Below are 24,703 nucleotides of genomic sequence, written 5' to 3'. Positions count from 1 at the left end.
TCGAGAGCAACGCTTTAATCGCCACCTAAACCCGATCATGGCGCTTACGAGCCTGCGAACCGCTCTTTGATTCTCGCATCATTCGCTGAAACAACGATTTTTCCCATTATTCCCTGCCTTGAGAAACTTCAGCCTGCCGCAAATCGTATCTCTCATACCGATCTACGACTCGGTCGCTGGAAAAATGTTCCAGGTAAATCGTGTTGCATTTTCTCGATGCAGTGGAAACTTCGTGACATGAAACTAGTCTACTTCTGTTTTCTGCAGCGAAGTTGAAACTAGAGATATATACTGGATCACGAAACTATTTGAACGCTTACCATAGAAAACTTGTACATATTATATAAAATATTTTGAAGCATTTAGTAAACCTCGACATTTACTGGGACCGAGACACGAGACCTTAATTTTTTTATTACATATATGCCTGCGATAAATATCCTCCGACTTGTACGTACATTTTCACATTAGTTCCAAGTTTCAGCAATATAGTCATGAAATTTCAGAATGTTTTATGCAAAAATCACACAATACACGCGTCACAGTTTTCGAAGATAGGTATTAAAATAGTTTCGCGAGCTTTGTACTATAAATCCCAGTCAATCTTACAATTTTCAAGATACCTTTAATTAACTCTTCAAAGTTCTTCGAGCAACACGGAAACGCTTATCGGTTGTTTTTGTTGCGAAGGATAATTAACTTCTTTGCTAGCGCGGAGAGAACCAGCCAAGCTATCGATCGAACGACAATTACAAAAACGTCGATAAAACTTTATAATGAAATTTATCGGTCGCGTATTTTCTTCTCACCTGGCGTGCGCAACATTGTGCCTCTTAAATCAGCCGGAAAGAAGACGAACCATGGTAAGAGAGTACGCATTACGTTGGCTGACGCGAATCAATTGCGAAAGAAGCTTCCTCGCCTCATTAAGATCCTCGACGCAATCAAACGTGCGCGCGACCGCCCAGCCACAATAGCACGTGCAAACGAACGCTTCATGTTGCCAATGGAACTCGCTTCGAGAACTCTCTACTATGGCGAACAATGTTTTTCTACTGTGTTTTTATCCTCCGTGTACGGGGAATCAATGGATGATCGAACTAAAGTCATTACGATTAAATCGGATTAAAATAACGTTTGCATGTTTCCACGAGCAAATTTTTAAGAGAACTTCAAATCTATGGATTGTTTGCAGCGTTGATTTAACGACAGATAGAGAGTAATTACATAAATTCCTTGTTTCGTGATAACAATTATGCGTTTGATTTTCAAATCCCTCAACATATATTGAAATTTCCTTCGAGATTGTTCCCAAAGTTGTCGTATTTTACTCTTCGTTAGGAATCGGAATATTCAAAGTATCTAAGGTTGTAGCGTTCCTAATCTAAAATCTTCGTACTCGAGAGCGAATTATATAAGCAAATTATAACGAGCCTCGTTTTTCACGCATCACGCTCATTGCTAATCGCGTGCTATTTTAATCCCTCGATGCATGATCTAACCATTTATTGGAAACGCGTTATCGAATCTATGTATGTATATCGTAGAGTGTTTCTAACGTTAAATATCATATATTGAGAAATTAAGTAAATGAAAGAAAGTGTATGTTCTTTCTTCCTGAAATTATAAAAAGATATCCGTGTTGAAAAGGCTGACATAAATTACTACGACTACACGATGATTTAATCTAAGCGTAACTTTAAAGATGAGATTAGTAGTAGTTCTGTTTATAGATACGATCGTACTTAGTATCATTGCATCGATCAAACATCTCTTCCTAATAAGTCTCCGATTGAAATTTTGTTTGCCCACATGTCCGTATCTCTGTCGATTCTGTTGTTGCAACTGTTCGAAACGTGATTATATATCACGATCGCTGACCAATTTTACAATCATCCTATATCATGACTTTGACATAACCTAACATCGAGTAAATTAAGTAATCGAACAAGGCCCAGCGAGGGATGAATCTAAAACGGTTCATCGAACAAACTCTGGTATAAGAAAGAAGATTGAAGATGGTTGGAGCGGATGCCAGGATCGTATCATCGACGCCTGGTATCGATATTTCCTGCTCTCGCTGCATTGATCTACAGAGTGGAAAGATTAAAAGGAAGAAGAAAGGCTTGGTAGTTGAAGGCGGGCTCTCTTTCTCTTTGCTCTCGTATATTTAGAGCAACGAAGAAGTGGGATTCGCACTTAGAGCGTCTGACAATTTGATTGCTATCCGGCAGCGATATCGCAACATCGTCGAACCAGGACAGTCGAGTACACCGGCGATTTATCTTGATTTACACGTGATCGTGATGCCGGTTACCCCGTAATTGAATCATAGCGCTTCGGCTCGGCCGTGCACATTCTTTACCAAGAGCGAGTCGACTCGTGGCGATTCCCGGTCGCGATTCATCGCTCACGCGCTCTCCCCTCTTGCGCCTGTAATTTGCGGTTTTGGAGACAAGACGTACTGCTGAACTCGTTTCCCGAGCAAGCACACCTTATTACGTGAATATGGGTTAACTGAACGATGACACGTTATTTTTGACAGAAAGTTTCGAGTCGCTGGTGTTTAGAATTGTCGGGTAAAAATTAACAATTGACGGTTAACGAATATACCAGGTGCGAGACTTAAAAGCGAGTCTCTAGTCATCCTACGCGGTCTCGCCTCGACCCACGTTGTCCCACGAATGTAACGCGAACCAATAATCGTGAGAACAATCAATTATCGTATTTAATAGGTAAGAAGAATAAGAATAGGGAAATCTTAATCTTTCTATTATTAGGACTTAATAATACAGGATAATATGCAATGCCTATTTAAAGTCGATATTACAAGAGTAAGCGAGTAAAAAAAATTTTTTTTTTATCTGTACACACGTTACAAAGGTTCGGGTGGGAACGAGGTCGTGCGTTGTCTCGAATGTTTTTGTATCGCATAGAAAGTGACATTTTTGCGAGGTTAAATTCACTGGTAAAAATCGTTTGCCCCTTATGTATTTTATAATTTAGCAATTTTCACGACCAATCGTGGTTCAGTGATCGATGCGAGAAATTGGATTTTTAATTGACGACGAACGCGCGATTTCGCACAGGGGAAGTTGGAAAAGACGAGCTAATAGTACACGGTGCGCCCGATTTGCATACAAATTTGCAATGACTTTCTCGTTAGCGGTGATATTCGAGGATCCCCTGTTGATCTATCACGATCCTGACTGCATTGTTGATGAAACGCGGAAGAGGTTGCCTTGGTGCTGACTTCTCCTGATAGATGGCGCCAGTCTATCCACCCATCAAACTTGCATATCGCGATTTTTTGCTCATTCTCCCGCCATATCCGTGCCGAATAACGGTGATCGAACTTTGTCGCACTTTCCAGCCACGATTAATAATTTGGAATTTTTAATATCGGTGACACAGTTTCGTTTTTCCTTAAAGGAGTCTGCGCTGGTACCACGATTGTGCTCTTCGAGTTTTACAGATTAAGTACCTTGCAATTGCAGTACCATGTCTTCGTCTTCAGAAAAATAGATTTTCTTATCGTCCTTGCCTTTAAAAATTGGAATTATAGAATTTTACATCAATGTTTTGATCGATTACACGGACAAAGAAATTTTAAGAAAGTAATGAAAGGCATTGATTATTTTTTTTAAATAGTTGGAAATTTTCAATTATACAGAGTGGTTGGTAACTGGTGGTACAAGCGGAAAGGAGGTGATTCTACGCGAAAAAAGAAGTCGAAAATATAGAACGCAAATTTTTCGTTTGAGACTTTGTTTTCGAGAAAATCGACTTTGAATTTTCGCTCGGTACGCGTGCGGTACGTTATAACGGATCTCACCTTAGATCGTTGTCTCGATGGAAAAATTAAAAAAAAAAATTAAAAAAAAATTTTTTATTCTATAATTTCGATTTCTTTTTTCGCGTACAATCACCCCCTTTCCGCTTGTACCACCAGTTACCAACCACCCTGTATAATTGAAATTTCGTCGTTGATCAGAATTAGTACGATGCCATATAATTCCCGGAACATCGTATCTCTGCATTTTTTCACCAGAGGAAAAAAGTACAGTTAGAAACGCATTTATCTAAGCTGCATTGATAAAACGAAACGTGAATCGAATAACAAGAGCTCAAAAGGTTTCTCTTCCGTGGTGAGTTCGAAAAATATCAGGTTCAATCTGTATTCTGCGTGAAATTCATCTGTAAAATTGATCATCGACGAAATGTATGAACCGTCAGCGTGGTTTCGTTACGAGGATCTCTATCGTAAGATTTATCGTTGAAAATCATAATCGTATAATATTAAAGGATCCCCGGTGGAAGTGAAAACAGATGAAGTTTCGTCCCGTGATATGTAGGATTTTCACTTCGTCGGCCGCGAACGATCACGCGAAGCAATTCGCGTGAGATGAAAGTACGCGAGGAACGAGTGGCCGCGGTGGATTTGCAAGATAAGCGCGGCGAACGAGCCACCCGATAAATTTCGCTCGGCTTTGTTGGACAACGAGGTCTCGACGTTTAAAATGAAGAAAAAAAGAAAAAAAAAGAAACGTAGTAGGAGGAGTAAAAAGTTGTTGCTGTTAGGGGAATTGAATACGTTTATACCGTTCTCCGTTTGACTGTAAATGTTTACGACTTCATGAAAGGTTTAAAGATGTAAAAATAGGGAAAATTCGTGTGACATATAAAATTGTTTTTTCTTTATCCAGTCGAAAGAAGATAATTATGTGCATATTTTCATTACATTGGTTTAATTGTATGTTTCGACGAACGTAAGAGATCAACGTCAGATTTCGGTCGGAAGTTCTCTGCGAATTAATCTCCATTCTTGCAACGCGATTCGAAGCAAGTTGCCGGAATGGCTTTCGAGAGCACGAATGGGACCGGTGCACGCGATTCTACGTAGAAATTAAATTCGACGTTGCGATTGAAATAAGAATTAACTGTTATGATTCCGGGAGAACAGACGTGACTGGAGGCAGTCACGACGCTCTTTCAACTTCGATACCTGGGGCTTCTCTCGGGACTTCCGAGTTTGGGGAATGAATTGGAACTCGGATCATTGGATGGAAATGGTCCGAGAAGAATTTTTGCTTGTAATTTTTTGGATCGTCTAAAAATAGATAGAGAATTAGCGAGTATAAACATATATACATAACATATTAAATAATTAAATGCAAGTACGTAACAAAGTTAAACCATTATCGGTTCACAATTCGTATCGTATAATATCGTATACCTGACGATATTTATTTTACGGCACTCTTGAATATTCTTGTAATTATTTTTGTCTCGTGTATAATACATGAAGCTTAAAAAGCTTTCTGATTTTAAAGAAACAATGCCTACCTTTAAACATTTACAATTTACCTATCATGCAACGATGGAGATTCCGCGACGAAGATTGACGACCACGGTACGACTCGATAGCGGATGAAAGAGTCATTCGATTGATCGAGTACTGGATGACGGGACGAAAGAGACGATCCAATGAGAGGCGACCTCTCGGTATCTTGCCCTCGCGATTCAACAAAGAAGATGACTGCGACGACATTAAAGACCGTGATTTCATAGTCACGCGAGCAGTCACGAGTGGAAGAGTCGTAACCTCTGTGTTCGCCGATGACAATCGTCGCTTTAAATCCGACAAAACGTATTTTCCTCGCCGATATACAAGCCAGATATAACCAGGCACGGTGAACGTACAATGCGCCATTAAACCGTAAAATTCTCGTCGACATTGATAAATAATTTCGTAGCCTTTCCCCGATGCTTCATGCCGTGGGAAAGCGCATTACACCGATTCTCTTTACGTCCATTTCTATGCTTCCTCCGCTTTTCCATCGCGCTTGGTTACCTTGCCACGAATTTGCGAAATTATTTCGTTTTACAAATTGGAAGCTGCGAAAGTGTCAAGGTTTTTTATCATCGTGCAAATTGATTTTCAATCGAGGAAGTTGCCGGTAGTAATTATCGAATTTATTTTTGTAGACTCGCTTTTTTCCTGTTCTCATTCCACTGAAACGAAAACGGATATAAAAGGAATGTTTTAAGTGAACGCTCGAGAACAATTTGGAACATTTAAATTATTATTGACACTTGGTATTAAAATAAACGAAGCGATAAGGACAAAAATAATAGTATACGTCTTTAAAAAATTTCCTGAATCACACACAAGCACTGGAACATTGAGATACGTTAAGTAATGAAAAAAAAAGAGCAGAAACTATCAAATTCCCAATCTCTGTGCGTGCAGCCAAATCCTTTTCAACGACCCCAGATCCAAAATACACTCAAACCAACTCCAAGAATTACCCCAAACTCTCTCGTTATTTAAAAATTCTTCTCGTCCCGTCAACAAATCACTCAACGCGCACGATAGACACACACCGCGTATACTACCCATAATAAATCTCGACGGTGGACCTTTACCGTAGCACGTTACTTTCATTGAGCTAGTAGCTGGCGTAGAGTCGATGGCAGAGAGAGGACGGTGTTCGATTATCCCCGCGTTGACGGGAGGACCGCGTTCATCACGCATGCCCGTGTAGCGCGCAGAGCCCCGGCACGTCGACGTCGGCTCCGTGGAAACGGCAGATATTTTGACAGTACGCCGCCCTGCATCCTCCGCTCGGTGCCACCCTCGTCGTCACTCCTCTCTCGCGCCCCACTGAACTTTCCGATTCTTCATCTCGTGACAAAGACAAGGAACTTCCGGTGCAAAAGTCGAAAGATAGGAGTTTGTGTGGATGGCGTTGTACCATAGCGCCACTTTCGGAATCAGGTCAGTCGATAGACGTCGAGGCGAGTTTCGCGAGAGTGTTGGTGCGCTCGTGTGCTCGTAGAATGAATGTTCTGGTGGCCTCCAGGGGCGGAGGAGGGCCCAGAGATTTACGTGGATCGGCGAACGAAAGTCGTGTCACGAGACATCGCGTCGTAGAGGTTTGGTCATCGGCGAGGGATGGAAAGATGGCACGCGAGCTCGTCGGCTGCACGAGCGATGCGAGGGTGCGGGAATCGTCGCGTTGATCATTCCGCCGCCGCGTTCATCGATCGCCCGCGATAAAAGCCGAATACCGGTGTCACGGTGCTCGAGGCGTGTGAAACAGTGACAAAAGCAGCGAGGTGGCCCTCGATGCGTCCTTCGTACGTCTTAATTATGTTTCGAATGTGTCGTGGTGTTTAAGTAGCGTGATGAATGCTTCGTTATGAATACCACGTCCGGTGGTGGGATTTTCGCGATTCTCCATCGTGAAGGAGTGACGTGTAAACGCTGTCGGTCGAACGTCTCGCAAAGGATCGGTGAAACGATATTATTAACGAAACAGGAGAAGGGGGATGATACTCGAGGGAAAAAATGATGCTCTTAACGCGAGTCTGTTAGAAGACTGTTTCGTGCATCGTTGATTCGTTGATGGTCAGTGGTGGAACGAAAGAAAGAAAAAGACAAGGAGGAGGGAGAAGAAAGGAGCGAGAGTATAAGAAAAGGAAAAATCAGTAGACCTTGGCGGCGAATCTCTCGGCGTTAAACCGTTCTCTCGAGCGGGTCTGGACGGATCCCGCGTTGTTCGCGTGTATTCCAAGTGGGCGGATGCCGCTGTCCATACCAAGGACACGTATCCTCGGGCGCGAGACCGCAGAACAATGAGGATTTCAACGTGGAGGCTCGCGAGGATGCCGTGTCGGGAATGCAGAGTCCATAGCGTCTCGTGTCGGTCGTGTCTTTCCTCGTCGTCGGCGTCGTCGTTCCCGTCAACAAGACGCGTCAACCAAACCTAGCTTGGTCTTCGTTCCACGACGACGAAGAAGGACGAGGCGACCACGAGGACGCTGTCTCGTGTGTACTCGTGTTGTGTGTGCGTGTATGCCCCGTGTGTTGCAGCGGCGTGGGAATAAATCGACCACCTAAGCCAGGGTGACACGAGCGTAGAGGTACGAAGAGAGGAAGAAAGGAAGAGAGAAAGAGAGTGAGAGAGAGAGAAACAGAGAACGAAGACGAAAGGAGTCGCGGGAGGACGAAGCACGATAAAAGAGAGGCTAACGAGGCGAACAGGATGAGTCACTTCGACTGGAAGCTGCTGCGCCGGAAGAAGGTACACACACAGCCTGTCTTCGCGACGCGAACACACTTTCCGTGTGCTCCTATTCCGAACTCTTGACCCCTCGCATGCTCCGTCACCGTTACTCGACTTATCGACCCGTGGAAAAATTAGCACGGGGGTGGATCCTGTACGAACGATGGGACGATGCGAGTAGCGGCCAGGTAAATGGATGATGCCCATAATAAAGGCGTTGCTCCGACCGTTACCATCCATTTGTCAATGGTCGCGACCGAGTCGTTGACGTAGTCCGCCTCGTCCGTTGTCGTTCTGGCTTCCCCCTCAGCTACAGGAGATGGAGATAGCGCTACTGACAGATGGACGATCCTGCTGCAATTTCCTGTAAATGCCATTTTATCGATGGGTCGGTGAACGGAGCCATGAAATTGCTACTTTTTCGGCTAGTATTTTGACGAGGGAGGGTCTGCAGTGGATTTAGGGTGGAGGGTTAATCGGAGCTCGATAATTAACGAAGAACTCTCTTCCTGTTCTTCGAATGGGATCCTTTTTTCCAATTTCCTCCACTATCCGTGTTTCTTCGTCAAATACAGAAACCAGGAATAAGAAAACATCCAAAACATCGATTGCGACTTGTTTTGGAAGCTTGAAAAAATAGTCTCTGGAATTATTCAAGGGCTGGGAGGACAACGCTTTCTGTATATTGACTTTGCTGTACAATTTATATCTTCGTTCTTCTTTCTCAAACACGGAAATCACGATTAAGCAAACATCTCCTAAACTGTCGCATCCTCTAGAAAGTAGTTATATGCACAGCTATAAGACTATTTAGCGATGTAGGTACCACTTGGCCCAGTTACTTCTCAGTTTTGCTACGCTATTTGTACACGTTCTTCGACGTTGTAATTCAAGGTTCTTCCGTGCAACTGAAGTCGGTACTTTCATCGAGGCATTGCTGGCTCTAGGGTTCCGCGAGGACAACCAGAGTTAATGGGAATTTCGAGTCAACTGCGCGAACCAGAGCGATCGTGCGCGAGAAACGGAGGCGTGCTTTCTCCGTCGACGGTCGATACCAGAACAAACCGTAGAAAAACCGATGCTTCCGATGAATCTTGGTTAATTAATACCGAATTGCCGCTGGTGGCGCTCCTTTCAGCCTTTCCACGTAAATCTAATATACCCAGCCTCGCGGCGTGTACTGTGTCTTCCATACAGCTTCCATATTCTCCGGGTCCTAGAGTTTCTCCTGAATTCACGATTTGTTGCATAGAGGAGCATAGTTCGATTTATTGATTTTCGATTATCGATTTAGAAGTTAAGTAACTGGTGTGCACCTGATCGAATGACGAGCTTGTAAATCAAGACTTCTCTAAACAATAATTTTCTAAATAATAACATTAACGAATTGACAAGTGAGAAATTGTAGATTATGCACTTCTCTTTTATGATTTTATGTCGAGTAGGATAATCGAATGACTCGTAAATGAATGATCGTTTCGCTATCAAATTTGTTGTAACGTAATATAAGAGCATCTGTTGGTGCTAATAATTTGCAACGTGAGACAGGATTATCGTTGATACGTTGCGCATATCGTGAGGCGTACACGTGCGCGCAGGCACGATCAACGGAGGGACATCTTTCGATCGATCGAGATGTTTCACGTGGATAAGGCGGGCCACAACTCGCGAGTTAGGTATCGTATCGCGTTGAAAAACTAGCAAGAAAAGTTATATGGAATGATAGGAGGAGCGGGACAGCGTGGCGTGCCTCCAATAATAATCCTGCCGTACAACGTATTATGAAACGCCTTCGTAAATATCATCGAAACAGCCCTATTAGCAAAGTAATGCAAACTTTCCTGCATGAAATTATTGCTCGACACCACCTGGTGAAAGCTACTTACAGCTTAATTCATTTACCTTTGCCAATTATCGCGCAGATGTGCGCCCAAGTTCCGCCATCTCCACGAACGTACGTGCGGCTTTAGAGAGCATATGGTGCTTGTGTTATGACGACGATCGGCGCATGATATAGTTTGATAACGTCTGATGATTTACAATGGCTACAAAAAGTATCGACACATAGCCTTATTTTGAAAAACAAATTGAAAGGTGAAATTTTGCGTAAATCTTTGATGACTTAAGTTGCGCTCAGAGAGTTAGATATTTTCGTTTCTCTTTCTTTCTTTCTCTCTCTCTCTCTCTCTCTCTCTTTCTAAATCTATTGCATTGAATTTCTGCGGTTTGACGTTGTACGTTGTTCGTTTCACTTGGAGGTTTCTCTATCGAAACAACGTACCATGGAAAAAGTAGCCTACGCAAGGAGCAATAAATCGAATCGCGTCTCTGCTCGCGAACCCTGCGAATCTGAGTAGTGAGAGGACATTATAGCGGCAGCTAAACGATTCCCACGCTCGCAGCCTATCACCTTCTTCATTTTTCGTTTCACCAAGTCCCTGCTTTGTCCTCTGGACACGTCACTTCTAAGTATTCATGTCATCGATCAAACATGCTTTCATGGAAACTTTATTCGAATACTCTATGTTGCTGCTTAACTTCAGTTCTATTTAATCGAAAATTTTGTTCCTTGTTCCACTTTTCCACTGAGCGTTTTAATCACAAAAAATCGGGCAACAGCATTTCTTTTTCAAAAATGACAAACAAGATATTTTTATTGTCTCGATTATTTAAACATTCATATATATTCCCAACAGAGACGTTTGTACAGTTACAGTACGCTATAATAACTTCTCGTGCTCGTCGTCGAAAGCATCCTTTCTTTCTGCAATTGCGGCAACGAAACGATATCTCTTCCTTTTTGCTGCCTCGGATCATCGTGTTTCCGGTAAAATAGTTGCGCAGAATACGAGCCGCGGTTATTACATAAACCGTTGTTCCTGTGGCGTAGGTTCGATGGTATCGACACGCGGTTTCTCGTAATGGAAAGAGTTTTAAAACGTTTCGGTATTCAAACCGCGGCGGGCACGGGATCGTGCTGGGAAACACGAACAGCGGACAAATGGAACTAAACGTTCCTTTACGTGCAAGTTGTGAAATATGGAGTCGTCGTCGTGAGTCCTTATCCTTAAACTTTGATTCTATCCCTTTCAAATCTAAAATAAATTAGCTTTAACTGAATTTACAATTTTAGAAAGATCTTTCACATTTGGAAAATGGCAATTATAATTTTTAATTCACGAGAGAAATATCGACCAAGTAAATTTAATTTAAGATAATTTTAACTTCTACTTGTATTTAACGTCACGTTATGAAGAAAAATATCGACGAAGTAAATTTTGTTAAGTACTTGAAACCGTAAACCGCTAGACCGTAAAATTGCGACTTTGAACTTTCGACAACTCGCAATTTCACCGGAACCGAGGGAACTCTGGTAAAGAAAAAAAGGGAAGCAATACTTTTAGCTCGTTATTTCTGTCATTCACAGTTCACGTTATATTTTAACGTACCGATAGTCTCGTCGTTCGGTTAGAAATGTCACGTACGACATACTTGTACGCAAACTGGGCGATCGATCGGTCTGGTTTTCGTGATGCATCGCACCGATGAGAATCGAATATCGCGTGCGAAACTGTGAACGGAATTTTCCATGACTTTTCGTGACTGTGTCGTTTGCATAGCGTTAAAGTAGGCCAGCAGAAGCGTGCATTGGCTAGCTAGAGGGTAGAAGGAGGGTCGATGCAGTTACAAATCAATAATCGCGTCTGCAGTCGTCTATTTAAGTTTCGTCGGGCACACTTGCACCAGGAATAGCCTCGTGTTGTCGGGGTTAATGATATACGTGTATCGATCACTTTTTTTTCATACGATGTTTTTAAATTATCTAGAAATATTTGGTTTTTCATTTTATAATACGTTATAGTGTTACACAACGATTATGGACATATAAAGCTAGAAGAAACAAATTATTTGCACCGAAAAATATAGACATGAGATTTTTTCAACTTTATGTTAGTTACTGGTTAGAAGAAAGTGGTTTAAAGGTTAACAATCTTGTAGGTTCGAAGGTATAAAAATCGAAATAGAATTTTGTAAAGAAAGAATAACATTCAAACGATCGATATCTTTCAAGTGCTCGAACACATATGTTTAATCCAAAAATCAGACGAAAAGAGCGTCGCTTAATTAGAATTGACAGTACATAGAATTTCAAAGCTACTCTTCTAAATGCAAAATGTGGCTTACGTCTTTTCCTCTGTGGTCTTCATTCGTAAATAATAGCGGATAAGTAGACGTATAAGTAACGCAGACAGTTTTACGGTATAAGTGTAGTATCAGTACATGATCGGACTAAGCAATGTTTATAGTGTTAGCAAAATGGTTGAAAGTTGGCAACGTTAGACCACATGTACAAGACGTGTATGTTTACAGTTACGTTGCTATTTAGAATTGAGTTTGATATAGACGTTTATGTGCTTCTTGCTATTCTCCTGATAAGCCAGATAGGCGGATGACCTTTCCTGTGAAATCAAGCACAAGGCAGCTTTTGTTAGAGGTACTGTATGCCCATGTTTCTTCTTACGGTTTTACGATTCCTCCTCCCATTTGGAATAGGTAAATAGCTAAGTTTGAGATAAGATCAAGCAGGATAACTGTCCTGAAAACACTTCTCAGACTTTATCTTTACATTACTACACGCTTTGCATAACCTTTACCTAACTGGATCAAACAATAATTCGTAAATGGAACTTCTTCTTTATAATAGACATATATTCCAGTTATATAAAATCACCACCGATTTTGCAGTTCCCTATATTTTCCAAAACTTTATATTCGTATTTACAGGCTGTGTTATGCGAGGATAAATCGAAAGAAAAAGAAAAGAGTAAAGTACTTTTCCTTCGTAGCCTTGTTTCCGACGTTGAAATCTCAAACATATCAATTTCGAATTCAATTTTCTCGTAAACGAAACCTTAAACGGGAAAATATTATTCTACTGTTTCCACTTACTTTTATCTATAAAACAACCCCCTGTCCAGTTGTGACACAGCGTATATTCTGGCTCATGCTTCACAGTTAATGAAAGACATTTTCGTGCTAAACTGTATCGAGCATCGGTCCTTGACGCAAGAAAAGTCAATTTACTTTTTCGATCGTAATAGCTGCCGCGTGCGCGAGTCGAAATTATTTTAATGGACATTCCTGTTGCGCTTCTCTATGTATTCGCGACATATTTGTCACGGTATACCGATTCTCGCGGCAGCGGGAGTTTAATAACTTTGGAAAAGCGGCAGGAGCGCGTCCAATCTTCGCGCAGACGTACATACGTGAAGGCTCTTGGTAAATTCCCGGGTTTTACGAGCCTCGGCAAATACAGCAGGGAGACGCTTCAATCCGCTTGGTCTAATGGTATTGTCAATACATTTTTTACGAGCTACTACGCCCACTTTTATGAGAACAAATAGCACCGGTGGTACACGCGATCCCTCGATGCTTGTCCTCTTATGTGTTTGATTTTTCTCGGTAATCGTGGACACGTCGATCGTTTGTCTATTTTGAAAATGCCAGAGAAAGCTGCGTTCCGTTAACCACCCTGGGAACTGGTCTGCTCGAATCGTAAATTTGCAGACGAACGTTTGAACAGAATGTTTCGAGGAACTTGTTTCTTCGGGTGGAAGAATTGCTAGGATTTTTACGTGTTGTTGATAAAACGTGTTTTAGCTTCTTTAAAATCTCATCTTATTAAGATATTCAAATTTTTATGTCCCGATGCAAGTTTCATTTAAAAACGTACTAACAACGATTATTTCCCCAACTTGAAACATTTTGTAACGGCGGAAAATCAACAAGGAAAGGAAAACGATCGAAAGGAAGCGAGACCACGAAGCTTACTTCGACAATTCCTGAAAGTAAACTTTCCATTTATTTTTACGATCGAAAAGAATCACGACTTCGGAGTAAACTCAAAGAGAGTCGTCTCTCTACCTCAGAAGCTGCCAGATCTAAGAATTCCATTCCGAGACTCGGCATTCTATTTACTCTTGAAGACTCGATACGACGTGATTTTAACAGCGTAACATCCTTCGAAGGGGAAAAGCAAGTTGTTGGACGGGAGCTCCACCCTCTCCGCAGGGAAGATAGACCAGAGATGCCGTTGACAAGCGATATATTTCACGATTTTCCACCTGCCGCGTGGTCGATAAAGTATCTTATTATAAAGCACGACACGACGCGTCTCCCTCGGCGATGCTGCGTCTACGAGTGTACGAGGATCGAGGATAGTGCCTCTGTCGGTTGCCTATCGCGTCTGCGGGTGGGGCTGAAATCGATTCTGCACCCCCGGTTACCCCCTTGCAGTGGCTGTTGGCCCGCTGAGTCGCTTCGAGGACTGGCAACCCCGTAGCAAAAAGCTCTTTCACCCTCGATGCTGTGCTGCTTTGTGGATCTCAACCCCTTCTGGCTATTTTCTTCGTCCCGCCATGCTCCCCAGCCTCTCCTTGCCCTTGGACCGCACAGGCCAACTCTCTCTCTCTCTCTCTCTCTCGCTCTATCTATCTATCTATCTATCTGTCTATCTATCTCTCTCTCTCTCCTCTTTCATCGAGTAGACACAACTTCCGCCCTCGTGAATCCGCCTGTACGCCCGGTGTCGGATGTTTGGGAAACTGGCCTGTCGCGTTCATCATACGAGAGAGTGTTTTATTTCCGCGTTTCTCTTTTATTTTTTTATAGAGTGGGTTACTACCTGTTTCCTGCTTTTTTATTCTCCTCTGGTTGGAGTGGTTGCTTTTTGCTTAAAATGTCTTTTCTTTTTCGATGACGTAGAAAGATGGTTTGGGTTATGCGGCGAGAAATTTATTGTCTGTAAAATTGACCTGGGAATTTTTTGGTAGAATAGACCGAAGGGATTGAACGACGGAGAGTAGAATTGGTTGGGTGTGTTGACGGTGTTGACAATGGGTGTGATTATAGAATAGTGAATTATAGTTTTGATGATTATCATGGAATAATGGTACGTGTGGTGGCTAGTACGGTATTTGTACTGTAGTATATTAATTTATATAAGACGAATGATATATGTATGCATAGTAGCGTTTAAATCACTTGCTTCTGTATTACATTATTTTGAGTCGAAACGACCAGTCATATTCAGTTAAGAACTTAGTATCGCAAAATTTTAGATGAGAAATTTGATGTCAAATTAGTATAATGCAGTACACGTAATCACTAATGCTGATTCGTGTAGGTGTAAATAACTCAAACGTACACCAGCGTCGATTTCATAGGAAAGTAAATTAGGTTCGTAGTCACGATTTATCCGATTCTACGTATTATGGTGATCACGTAGACTCGTTACTACCGTAACGTGCACGATGACCAGTACGTGGTCCGTGAATGAAATTTCGCTCGGCTCGCGGCTAGTTATAATGGAAACTTCATTGGACGAGAGCCAAACTTCTCTTCTCTTTGCTCGTGTAGATTCGCGTACCACGGATAAACCTAAACGCGTTTGACAGACTCAATTTTCTTAGAGTGGCTTTCGAGTAATTGTACCGCAATTTCATAGGAAATCTTTATTCGAATATCAAAACAATCGCACGTAAGAATTAAATGTGTAGGAATTGGATATCGAGTGGTTTTCTACGGATTTTCCGACTATTTCTAGAATCATATATATGAAACTGTAACATGGTTTTCTTTTTTTGGGAAGCGTGTATCTTTGAAAATACGATACGTTAGAATTATGACAGAAGAAACAAGAGTATGTAGAATTCGATCATAAATTTCTACATTTGTAGATAAGATTCGCTGCGTTTTCAAATCTAACGAATTTAAGAAGAAAAATTTCCATTTTCAACTCTCTACGATCAAAATACTTCGCACCTTGAAATACGAATCACCGAATACCTTTCAATTTCTAGCATCACGGAATAACACACAGCACTTTGAATCTGTCTCACCTATTTAAAATCTATTCCTTTCTGTTCACGAATGAAGCTCATCGTCGGAAAATATCCATGTACGAAAACCACGAGATAAGTTTCCCAATACTAATCGGTGCAGCGTCCTTTAAAAATTAGTCCACACGTTCCCTCATCGAAAAAACGTCGACTCCGATGCTCACCGAGCAAGAAGTTGATCGATGATGAAGCGTTATTAAAAAGTTTCGAAACCGCGAAATTAACGTAGAAGAAGATGAAACGAAAGTCCTGGCGACACACTGGCCACCCGCGCGGCCTGTTTTTTCTTAACCAAAATTTCTCTCTTGGACGGACGTAAAACGCGAACGGAGACGTCGATATAGCTCGCGGTCATCCGTGTCTACCAGTGATTCTCTCTATATCTCGCCTTAGCTGACCCCGATTATATCTCAATAACCTTATTTCATGACGATCAACGACGCGGAGACGTGAATGGTCTTCTGGGTGAAATTTAAGCTTGAATTTCACGGGGTTTCACGCTCGAGTTACTCGAAAGCCTCGATACGGGGTCCGATCGCTGGCCATTAAAATCAACGCAGGCATAATTCCATCGAGAACCTTGTTGGTCGGTTAAAACGCGAAATGGTGTTAAACAGGCATACTAACTTGGTAATTTGCTTATTTCGATCGTTTGCGTGAACTAATTGTTGATTATGCTATCCGTTTCGGGCGTTTTGGTTACGAGAATTGAAAGTGTAATTTCAGGGAAATACGATTGTAATTTTGTGAATTGAAATTTCACCGATGTCGAAAGTGGATAATTATCATAGAATCGATGGATTAGGACAAGTGAACTTGAACAATTCTGGATGAAATACATTTAGGTCAAGAATAAAATATGTTAGAGCTCGATCTTTATGTATCGACTCTGTGAGAATTCGGCGTATGCAAATGTTTAGTCGAATTTCGCTTAAACTTCTGTTTAAACTGCAGTCAAACAACAGTTAAAGCTTGTCTCGTTAATCGCATCTGTCTTTCCCATCTATCAAACGATTTAACTTGTCTTAGCAATTCTACTTTATGTCGCGAAGCTCATTCGCATATCTTAAAATCTCCTTTCTTACGTACGCCATACTAAAGATTCCATCCTTCAAACTACATGGACCACGTTTCCTTCTAATGTGTCCACATTACCTGTAGAATTTTTTATTTCACCCAGATTTCTTTTTACTCGTTTCATCGTCGCATAGTACCGATCATTAGTCACAGTTTAACAGTTTTAGAAGGGATTTAAATTAATGATGAGAAACGACAGGTATTTATATAGTAGACACCCTAAGATTTTTGAAAACGTGCATAGTACAGTCGAATGACTGTGCAAGAATCCCATGTTCTCTCAGTGAAGCGTAATTCTGATTAACGATCCTGCTTCGAGAAGCCTGTTTCACGCTTCTGGGTATTTACATTCCATCGGATCTGTCATTAAGCTGAAACGAAGAGGGAAGCCAATTCGTAGAGTCAAGATCGAAATCCGAAGCCATATTACAAAATCATCGAATTTAATATTTTTTTTTAAACGTTTCGGTACACGTTTGCATTTCGGTTGAGAAAGTTTCTCCTGTAAACCTTTTTCTTCCTCGTCGAATCTGTCCGTTCACCTATGTATTTAGTTTTGTAAACTAGTTCCGAGAGTTTCCTTTTGCAAACGCCTCCTAAGATTGCAATTTGCTTATTGACAATTTTACTTGTTACGCATTCCTTAACGACAGCTTGCTTTCTCTTTCGCTCAGAGGCAAAACGCATACCCCGCGTAAGACGTAAATCATACGAAATGTGAAAGAAAAGAGCTAGAACTAATTCGCAACGGTCGGGAAAGGATAATTCGAGGAAACGAAAGGATAGTTCCAATGACCGCTTCTACCAAATTAAGGGAGTGCTCTGCTACAAGGCGCCTTCTACGGCATTTCTTTTACGAAGAAATTATACAACCTTTTCCATCCACATTTTCCGCGTGTACGTATATTTGCTTACGTTTCAGCAACGTTCTACATTGTTTAAAGAGTAATTTTTTAAATATTTCGAATTAACCGTTGTTCTCGTTTCATATTTACGTCTGCAAAGACAAAACGAATCCAAGTAAAATCTATGTGCTTTTATTACATTTTACGTTTGTAAGAGAATCCAGTTAACAGGTTGAGATCAAAGGAAAATTTTCCTCGCTAACAAACAGTCGTATCTTTACAAATCAACGTTCCATTGTTGGAAAGACAGATCCACCACAGGTCGATAGACGATCGAAACGACCTAAATACGATCGATCGTGAATTACGGAGACCCACGCGACAGAACCGCGTGTTGGCTCGGCTGGTTCGCGAGGTGGGCTCGCCTCGAGTCCCGGAGGAGGTTTCTTCATACGTCGCAGGCTGCGCGTGATTTACGAACAAGTCGTCCGCGACGCTCCTCTCTGTTTCCTAACGCAATCCATTCCGCTTCGCCGGCCTCTGGGCGACAGATAGGGTACCGATGTATAAATTACTCTCGGGCCAATTAACATTGTCGCCTAGCGAGTGGACGCCTCGCGAGGAACCGGACTTTGAGTTGCATCGCCATTGCATGCGGGGGTGGGCGAGCCAAGATTAATCGAGCCCTTCTTCACTGGCTGCGCGGTGTTATCTGGAAATTCTCTGGCTACTCCTAAGAACCCGTCCGACCCCGAGGAATTAATTTCGCGTGCAAATCGCCTGTAGATCGCTCCGTTGACAGGCGTTTGCTTGGCTTTTTGTTGCTCATCCGTTGGACGTTAAGCTCGTCACACTCGGCTTACCGTTTCGAGGATCGTACTCGTAAGTTGACGGAGAAAAAGGTTTACAAGTAGACTTGTTAAAAGGGCAGACGTTCGATATACAGTATTATGGAGGCTCTTGGATTATGGACTATGAAGATTTTATACCTTCGCGCGGAAACTGAATGTACGTAGCGGAATATGTTCCTAAGTTTATCGAGCGATAAAGTGCATTATTTCGGGTTATGTCGTGTGTTAATCCATGAGAAATTCTTCTTACAATTTGGAAAGTCGTTGAATCGAATCATGTTTATACCATGATTTAAATTTTGAAAATTGTCAGATTAGTTTGTTAGATTTAACAATGTTGACAATCGTTCAACATTATTTACCATTTGGAACAAGTGATGGGCTTTCTATATTTTCCGTACACATATAAAGTTACCATCTTTAGTAATGGCAATAAAATCTTTGATCTCTTCCTAGTTTCGTATTTCAATTACTTCGCGATACCGAAAGATCTTAGCCCTTAAAACATTCTTCTTGGTTACAGGAACATACGCGTTCCTATTTACCGTACGTTCGTGAGTTCAGGAAACACGTTGCGTCCAGCGTACTTAAGCGACACGACACGGTGAAAAGATGACGCTGGTGTACGCAACACCGGCAGCTTCTCTTGGGTACACGATTACACGATATTTCATTGTCTCGTCGAGCATTGTTGCGCAATTATCCACGGCTGTACACCCTTTTGGCGAGAGTGTTTGCGTAACGCTACGAGCACGGTTACCGGTATACCTATTTATAAACCCCCGTTGCATTGACGATCGGTAACTTCTCGTTACCGAGACTACCGCCAAGCGGCCATTTCTTAACGGGTTTCCGTACAGAGGAGTGCTGGTTGCACTTGTGTCGCGTACACGCGCGTCTTGCGACCATGGTTCCGGCGGAGAGGTGATTTAGCAGCGTCGCGACGGAGTCGCGTAGCACTGCCATGGATCGCGTCGATTTCACGTGTCACGGCTTGTATTATCGGTTCTCGGAAGGAAGGCATGCCGTAAGCGATCAAGAATTTACGCTCGTTACTCTACACCGAGTCAAGGCTGACGTTTTTAGTCGAACTTGCCAGTTCGACAGCGAGGAAACGGTTTCGGGAAAGGCGAAAGCGACCCGTGAACTGTGCAGGTAGATCGCTACGGAGGCTGCGCATGCGCAGAGGAAATGCTGCGTACTTACGCTGCGCTAAACGCATATTTTACCAACTCTTCTGGCGGAAGAATCTTACGACTAGGTTTTACTTACTGTATTATGTATTATGGGGCGGAGAAGGAAGATCTCGCGTCTTTTATTCTTTTGAAATCGAGCACGCTAAATGTCTACCACCTGCAGCTTCGAGTAATAAGATAAACACAGAGTAGAAAATCACGGGGAGAAAATGAGAGATGAAAAGGTGTACCAAACAATTCGATCAGGAAGCTCGTTGAAGCGGTCGGTTCGAGAGAAAGGGTACTCGCCTGCGTTCTCTAATCTTTCTCTTCTCACAAAGAACAGTTGGCAGGACCGTTTAATATTCTTTAGCGATTTTTGCGCGCGTCGCGCTAAGCGATCGCGTCGACGAGAAGACCGCGCTCGAACGAACTTTCCCTCTTGATGGGTTCGGTGAAGAGGGAACCGGCCGAGGAGACACGCGCTTTGAATGAGCTGCTTGCCTCGAAAGATTAGCTTCGACTCGCTCCCACGCCTCATCTCGCTATCGCGTCATCGCAGAGATTGAATCTCGCTGCTTCCAGACTCCTTGGACGATAAAAGCAGCCGGCCCCGCTGTCGATCCGTACTCCAGCCTCGCTCACCGCGAAAACATGCAAACTCTGTTAGCTAAACTTATTAAGGAAGAGATATTCGCCGGTCGTTTCCGCGTTTACATTGAATACCATCGCGCTGCCGCGGACCCGAGGAGAATTGATGTTCTCGCGGACGAGCCGCTTATCGATTTAGTCGCAGAAGACGCGTAAATCAGACGAAATATGAACGGAGAAAGATAACCATGTATTCGCACCACGACGGTGACCGATGATGACGTTAAATACGATAGTCGGTCCCCGGTTTTTCAGCTTCCTTGTGCGGCGCGAGACCCAATGCGTTAGATGATCTATGCGTCCCGCATTTTCTAAACTATCATCGATTTATCGTCTGTTTGCGTCTTTATGAATTAAGAATACGCTTGCCGCTGTTGATTTATTCATTTATTTATTTCATTCGTTTTACGAGTATGCGTATAAATTTACTTCTCTCTTTTACGTGATGCGCGCACGTGAAATGCCCGTGATATGTAACGTTTAAAGGCGACACAGATCGCGAACGAGATAATTTTTAGATTTTTAGTAAATTCGAAAAAATTCCCAAAGACATATTTCCATACCTAAATCATCAAATTGCAATCCTCAGAGTCCGCTAATTTTTTTCATCAATATATCGCCGAAAATCGTAGGATTTATCGCGTCGCAAGTTACATCGATAAGATTTGTGCGATCCCTGACAGCGAGGGATGAGGTTTCACGGGACGATTCGTAGCAAGCGTAATCTGTTGCTCGCGTGTGCAGAGGACGGTGAACCAGCAAACAGGGTCCGGCCCGGGATGCACACGGGTTCGTAAGTCAGCGCAGCGTGACTCACGTTCACGTAGGATCCCCTGATTCACGTTGTATTTCAGAAAGCAGGAAAGCAGGAAGTCGGTGTGCATTATGAAATCGGAGATATTACGCGAGGAAGTTGTATTCAGCGTGATCTTATGGGCACGGTCCAGCTATGGCGGTGCTGAAGCGTAGCGTAAAATATCATCGTTATGCACCGCTCGAGGTTAATATTAGCAACGACGGCGCCGTCCGCCGATATTTACTATAAGCCCCATTGTTTTATGCGGCGCTGAACGTTGGCAGACAGCCGCTGATACAGTTGTACGCTCGGCGCACCTCCGCGCCCGCTACCAACTGCGGAACTCCGCTCTTGCGAAATAGAATTGAATGACCGTTCGCCGCCACGCTGCTTGCGTTCGATTTCGATCCGTTTCGCCTTTTTATCCAATGTTCAGCTCCTGATTTTCCCATAGTAGATCAACGCAGAATTAATCAGCTTCTGAAGCAAGCTCAGCTTGCGAAATCGCTGCCGTTGATCGTGACGTTGCCTACGATTCCCAATAGCTACGCGACTCTTTCGTTTTTCTTTCGTGTTCTACGGTGGATTTAGAGCTGCAGATATGGATACAAGGGATGAATGTAGTAATCTTGTAAGGGACTCGATGAAAGTTTTTGGTATCGATCGACAGTCGAGGTGGGGAGTCAAATAACTGTGATGTGACTTGTAATAAAGAAAGAAATTTATAGTACGAGTATTTTTGGGGAAAGGACGCTACAGGCAATATTTTTGTTTCTGAGAAAAATACTTGGGTCGGTTGGTTGAAATAGCCACCCCTCGTTCTTGGGATAGCATAAGAAATCATAGATGATGAAACAACAAAATTGAAAGATACACGGTTGAATCTTATTTCCAAGATCTTTAGGGAGGAAAACTTGGAGTAATCAGCTTATGTCAGTGGATTAAGATAATAAATCATATTTTTCTAGACCACCTCTCTAATCTAAACAGACTTTCCCCTGTATCCAATATCCCAAATAGCTGTTGCCTCCGATTTATCAATTCTGATAAGTAGGAACCCGCTTCTCTAAATTGCAGGGAATGAAAAGATCGATTTATCAACTTCTTAGTTCATATTTCAAAGACGATTTTTTTCTCGATCACATTATCGCCACTTTATCTTCCTCTTAAGAGTAACGTTCCAAATAACTCACATCCTCAATTTTACTTTAACCTTTATCAAAAAGAATCGCGATCTGGAAATCTTCCGGAAAGCTCTCGTTAACAAATATTTGGCCACGAAAGGCGTAATGTTACGCCAACGTACACTGACAAACATTTTCAGCATCAAAATCTTTCTGTCACAGGTAATACCGGCGGAGCGTCGTATGCCAGAGCGAGAAGAGACCTGGACGTTGGCCCCGGACCAACACGACCCATGTTCCTTCTTCGACGACATCTCCGATGTCAAATCCAAACCAGTCCACGATGTGGATCCCACGCAATCTCGGATTGTCGGAGATACGGGTGAAACCGGCGAGCACCCAGAAGGTGGGACCTTACCACGTAGCCAAGAAACCAGGAAGAGCAAAACGAAAAAAGTGAAAAGTTACCTGAGGAAGTGTAAGGGCGCTCTTTCCAAAGGCGACGAAGCTTCCTCGGACAAGAAGCGTCACGAACACTGTACCTCGTGGTACCTGGACGAGTCTCACCAAGAGGATCTCGACGTTCTCTTACAGAAACAGTCAGAATATCTGGACGATAGGATCGTGGAAGCGCAAGAAGCTTCGAATCTGATACCAGACGAGACCTTGGAAGACACTCCATTACCAATTGATACATTACCAACAACTGATCCTCTGATAAATCCCACGAAAGAGGACGATCGCGAGGACCCTGACGACGAAGCTCTGACAAGACTAATCGAGGATGAATCTAACGAAACGAGTGACTTGAGAAGAAGCCGGACATCCGTGTACGAGGATGCTAGAGATTGCATAAACGATCGAGAGTGTACGGTAGAAGAATCTTGCGTATCCGATAAGCCCCAGAGAAACGATGCAGTGTCTCTGGAAACTCTGACCACGGAAGATACGAATTTGAACAAGTGCGACTCGAACGACACTCTGATAGCGGAAGTGGCGGCTAGTGGACCGGACAGCCCGTCACTGGTCGACGTTGAGGAGGGAAAGGAGGAAGAAACGCGCGACCAGGAGGTGGACGGTGAAACACCGAACGCACTGTCTCTGCTCGGGGTGAGTAGACTACTCGATTATACCGTGATATTCGATTGTACTCTTTGTTTACTTGCGTTCGCGCGTTCGTGCGATCGTCGTTGGACAAACATAGGAATCACTCATAACGTGAGATTTCTCCCGATACCGGGGCCGATAGCATCGATTCGAGACGGTGGTTGTATCGAATCTAACGGTACCACCGGCGTGGAAGGCACGGAAAAGGAGCGTGCAGCTCCCATTTGAATACAAACCACAAACGGTTGCCGCGTGTGTGAGCGCGCTCGAGCACGCCGCTAAAGCAAATTGCAACACACAGAGAGGCGGCCACGGGCAACGTCGGCCTCTCTCGGTAATTTATACCGTCGCTCTTAATGCACTTGTACCGATGATTAAAACGTAATTTCCACGGATACGGGTAAACGTGCGCGGCCTTTTTCACCTGGTTCATGATTTACGGCGCCCAGTTTCGCAGTCGCTTCGTGATTTACGACGGGCCATTCCGTTGTCGTGGGATAGATACCAAGTTCTACGATCGTGCGTCGCGTATTCCACCGCGTACAGCTGATGAAATTCGGCGTTTTGTGGGAATGCAGCGATCGATAGGCGATCAAGTTGCTTCGGGTTTGTGAAAAGGTAGTTGAAAATTGACCGTATAATATGAGTGTTGTTTATATGGCAAACAGATTTTAGGAACGTATACTGTACGGAGTTAGAAAGAAGGATATTATTGGTCATAATCAACACCGCGGCTGTTTTTCTTACACGAAAGTCACGAATGAAAAATATGGTAAATGCATCTGTCTTTTAGTTTTAATTCGTCGTCTTATACGACTTCAATTTCATTAATTATAAAATCCGACTGCTCCTTCGAGAACGGCACAGGAAGATTTGCCTGTCGGAGTCGTTGAATTTACAAGTACCACGAGACACGCGAGCTCGTCCGTATTTCTTCGGTTTCGATCTTTGTCTCTCCAGTTGAAATTCACGTGGGCGTAACTCTGCAGAGATAACCGTGAATTTGTCTCGTTTATCGATCGTGGCTTATCGATGACAGTCGGCGTGGCTACATGACTTGGATTCGAGCTCATACCGCGCGCGAGTTAGCGGCGGGCCACGGTT

At 43.0% G+C, this 24,703-nt stretch overlaps 1 protein-coding gene across 1 annotated transcript in view; it reads left to right on the top strand.

The window, feature by feature from the left end:
- LOC117151297 overlaps positions 1-24,703 on the top strand; it is a gene marked incomplete at its 3' end in the record, with an annotated part of 172,194 nt that overhangs the window by 15,885 nt on the left and 131,606 nt on the right. Inside the window, exon 2 of the mRNA XM_033319154.1 lies at positions 22,715-23,602. Coding sequence (XP_033175045.1) covers positions 22,715-23,602 — 888 coding nt within the window. The remainder of the gene's footprint in view (positions 1-22,714; positions 23,603-24,703) is intronic.

This window comes from Bombus impatiens, unplaced genomic scaffold, assembly GCF_000188095.3.
Source record: "Bombus impatiens unplaced genomic scaffold, BIMP_2.2 scf_0136, whole genome shotgun sequence".
Classification (NCBI taxonomy): Eukaryota; Metazoa; Arthropoda; class Insecta; order Hymenoptera; family Apidae; genus Bombus; species Bombus impatiens.
Note: the sequence above shows the minus strand (reverse complement) of the source record. Positions and strands in the feature narration are given on the sequence as shown.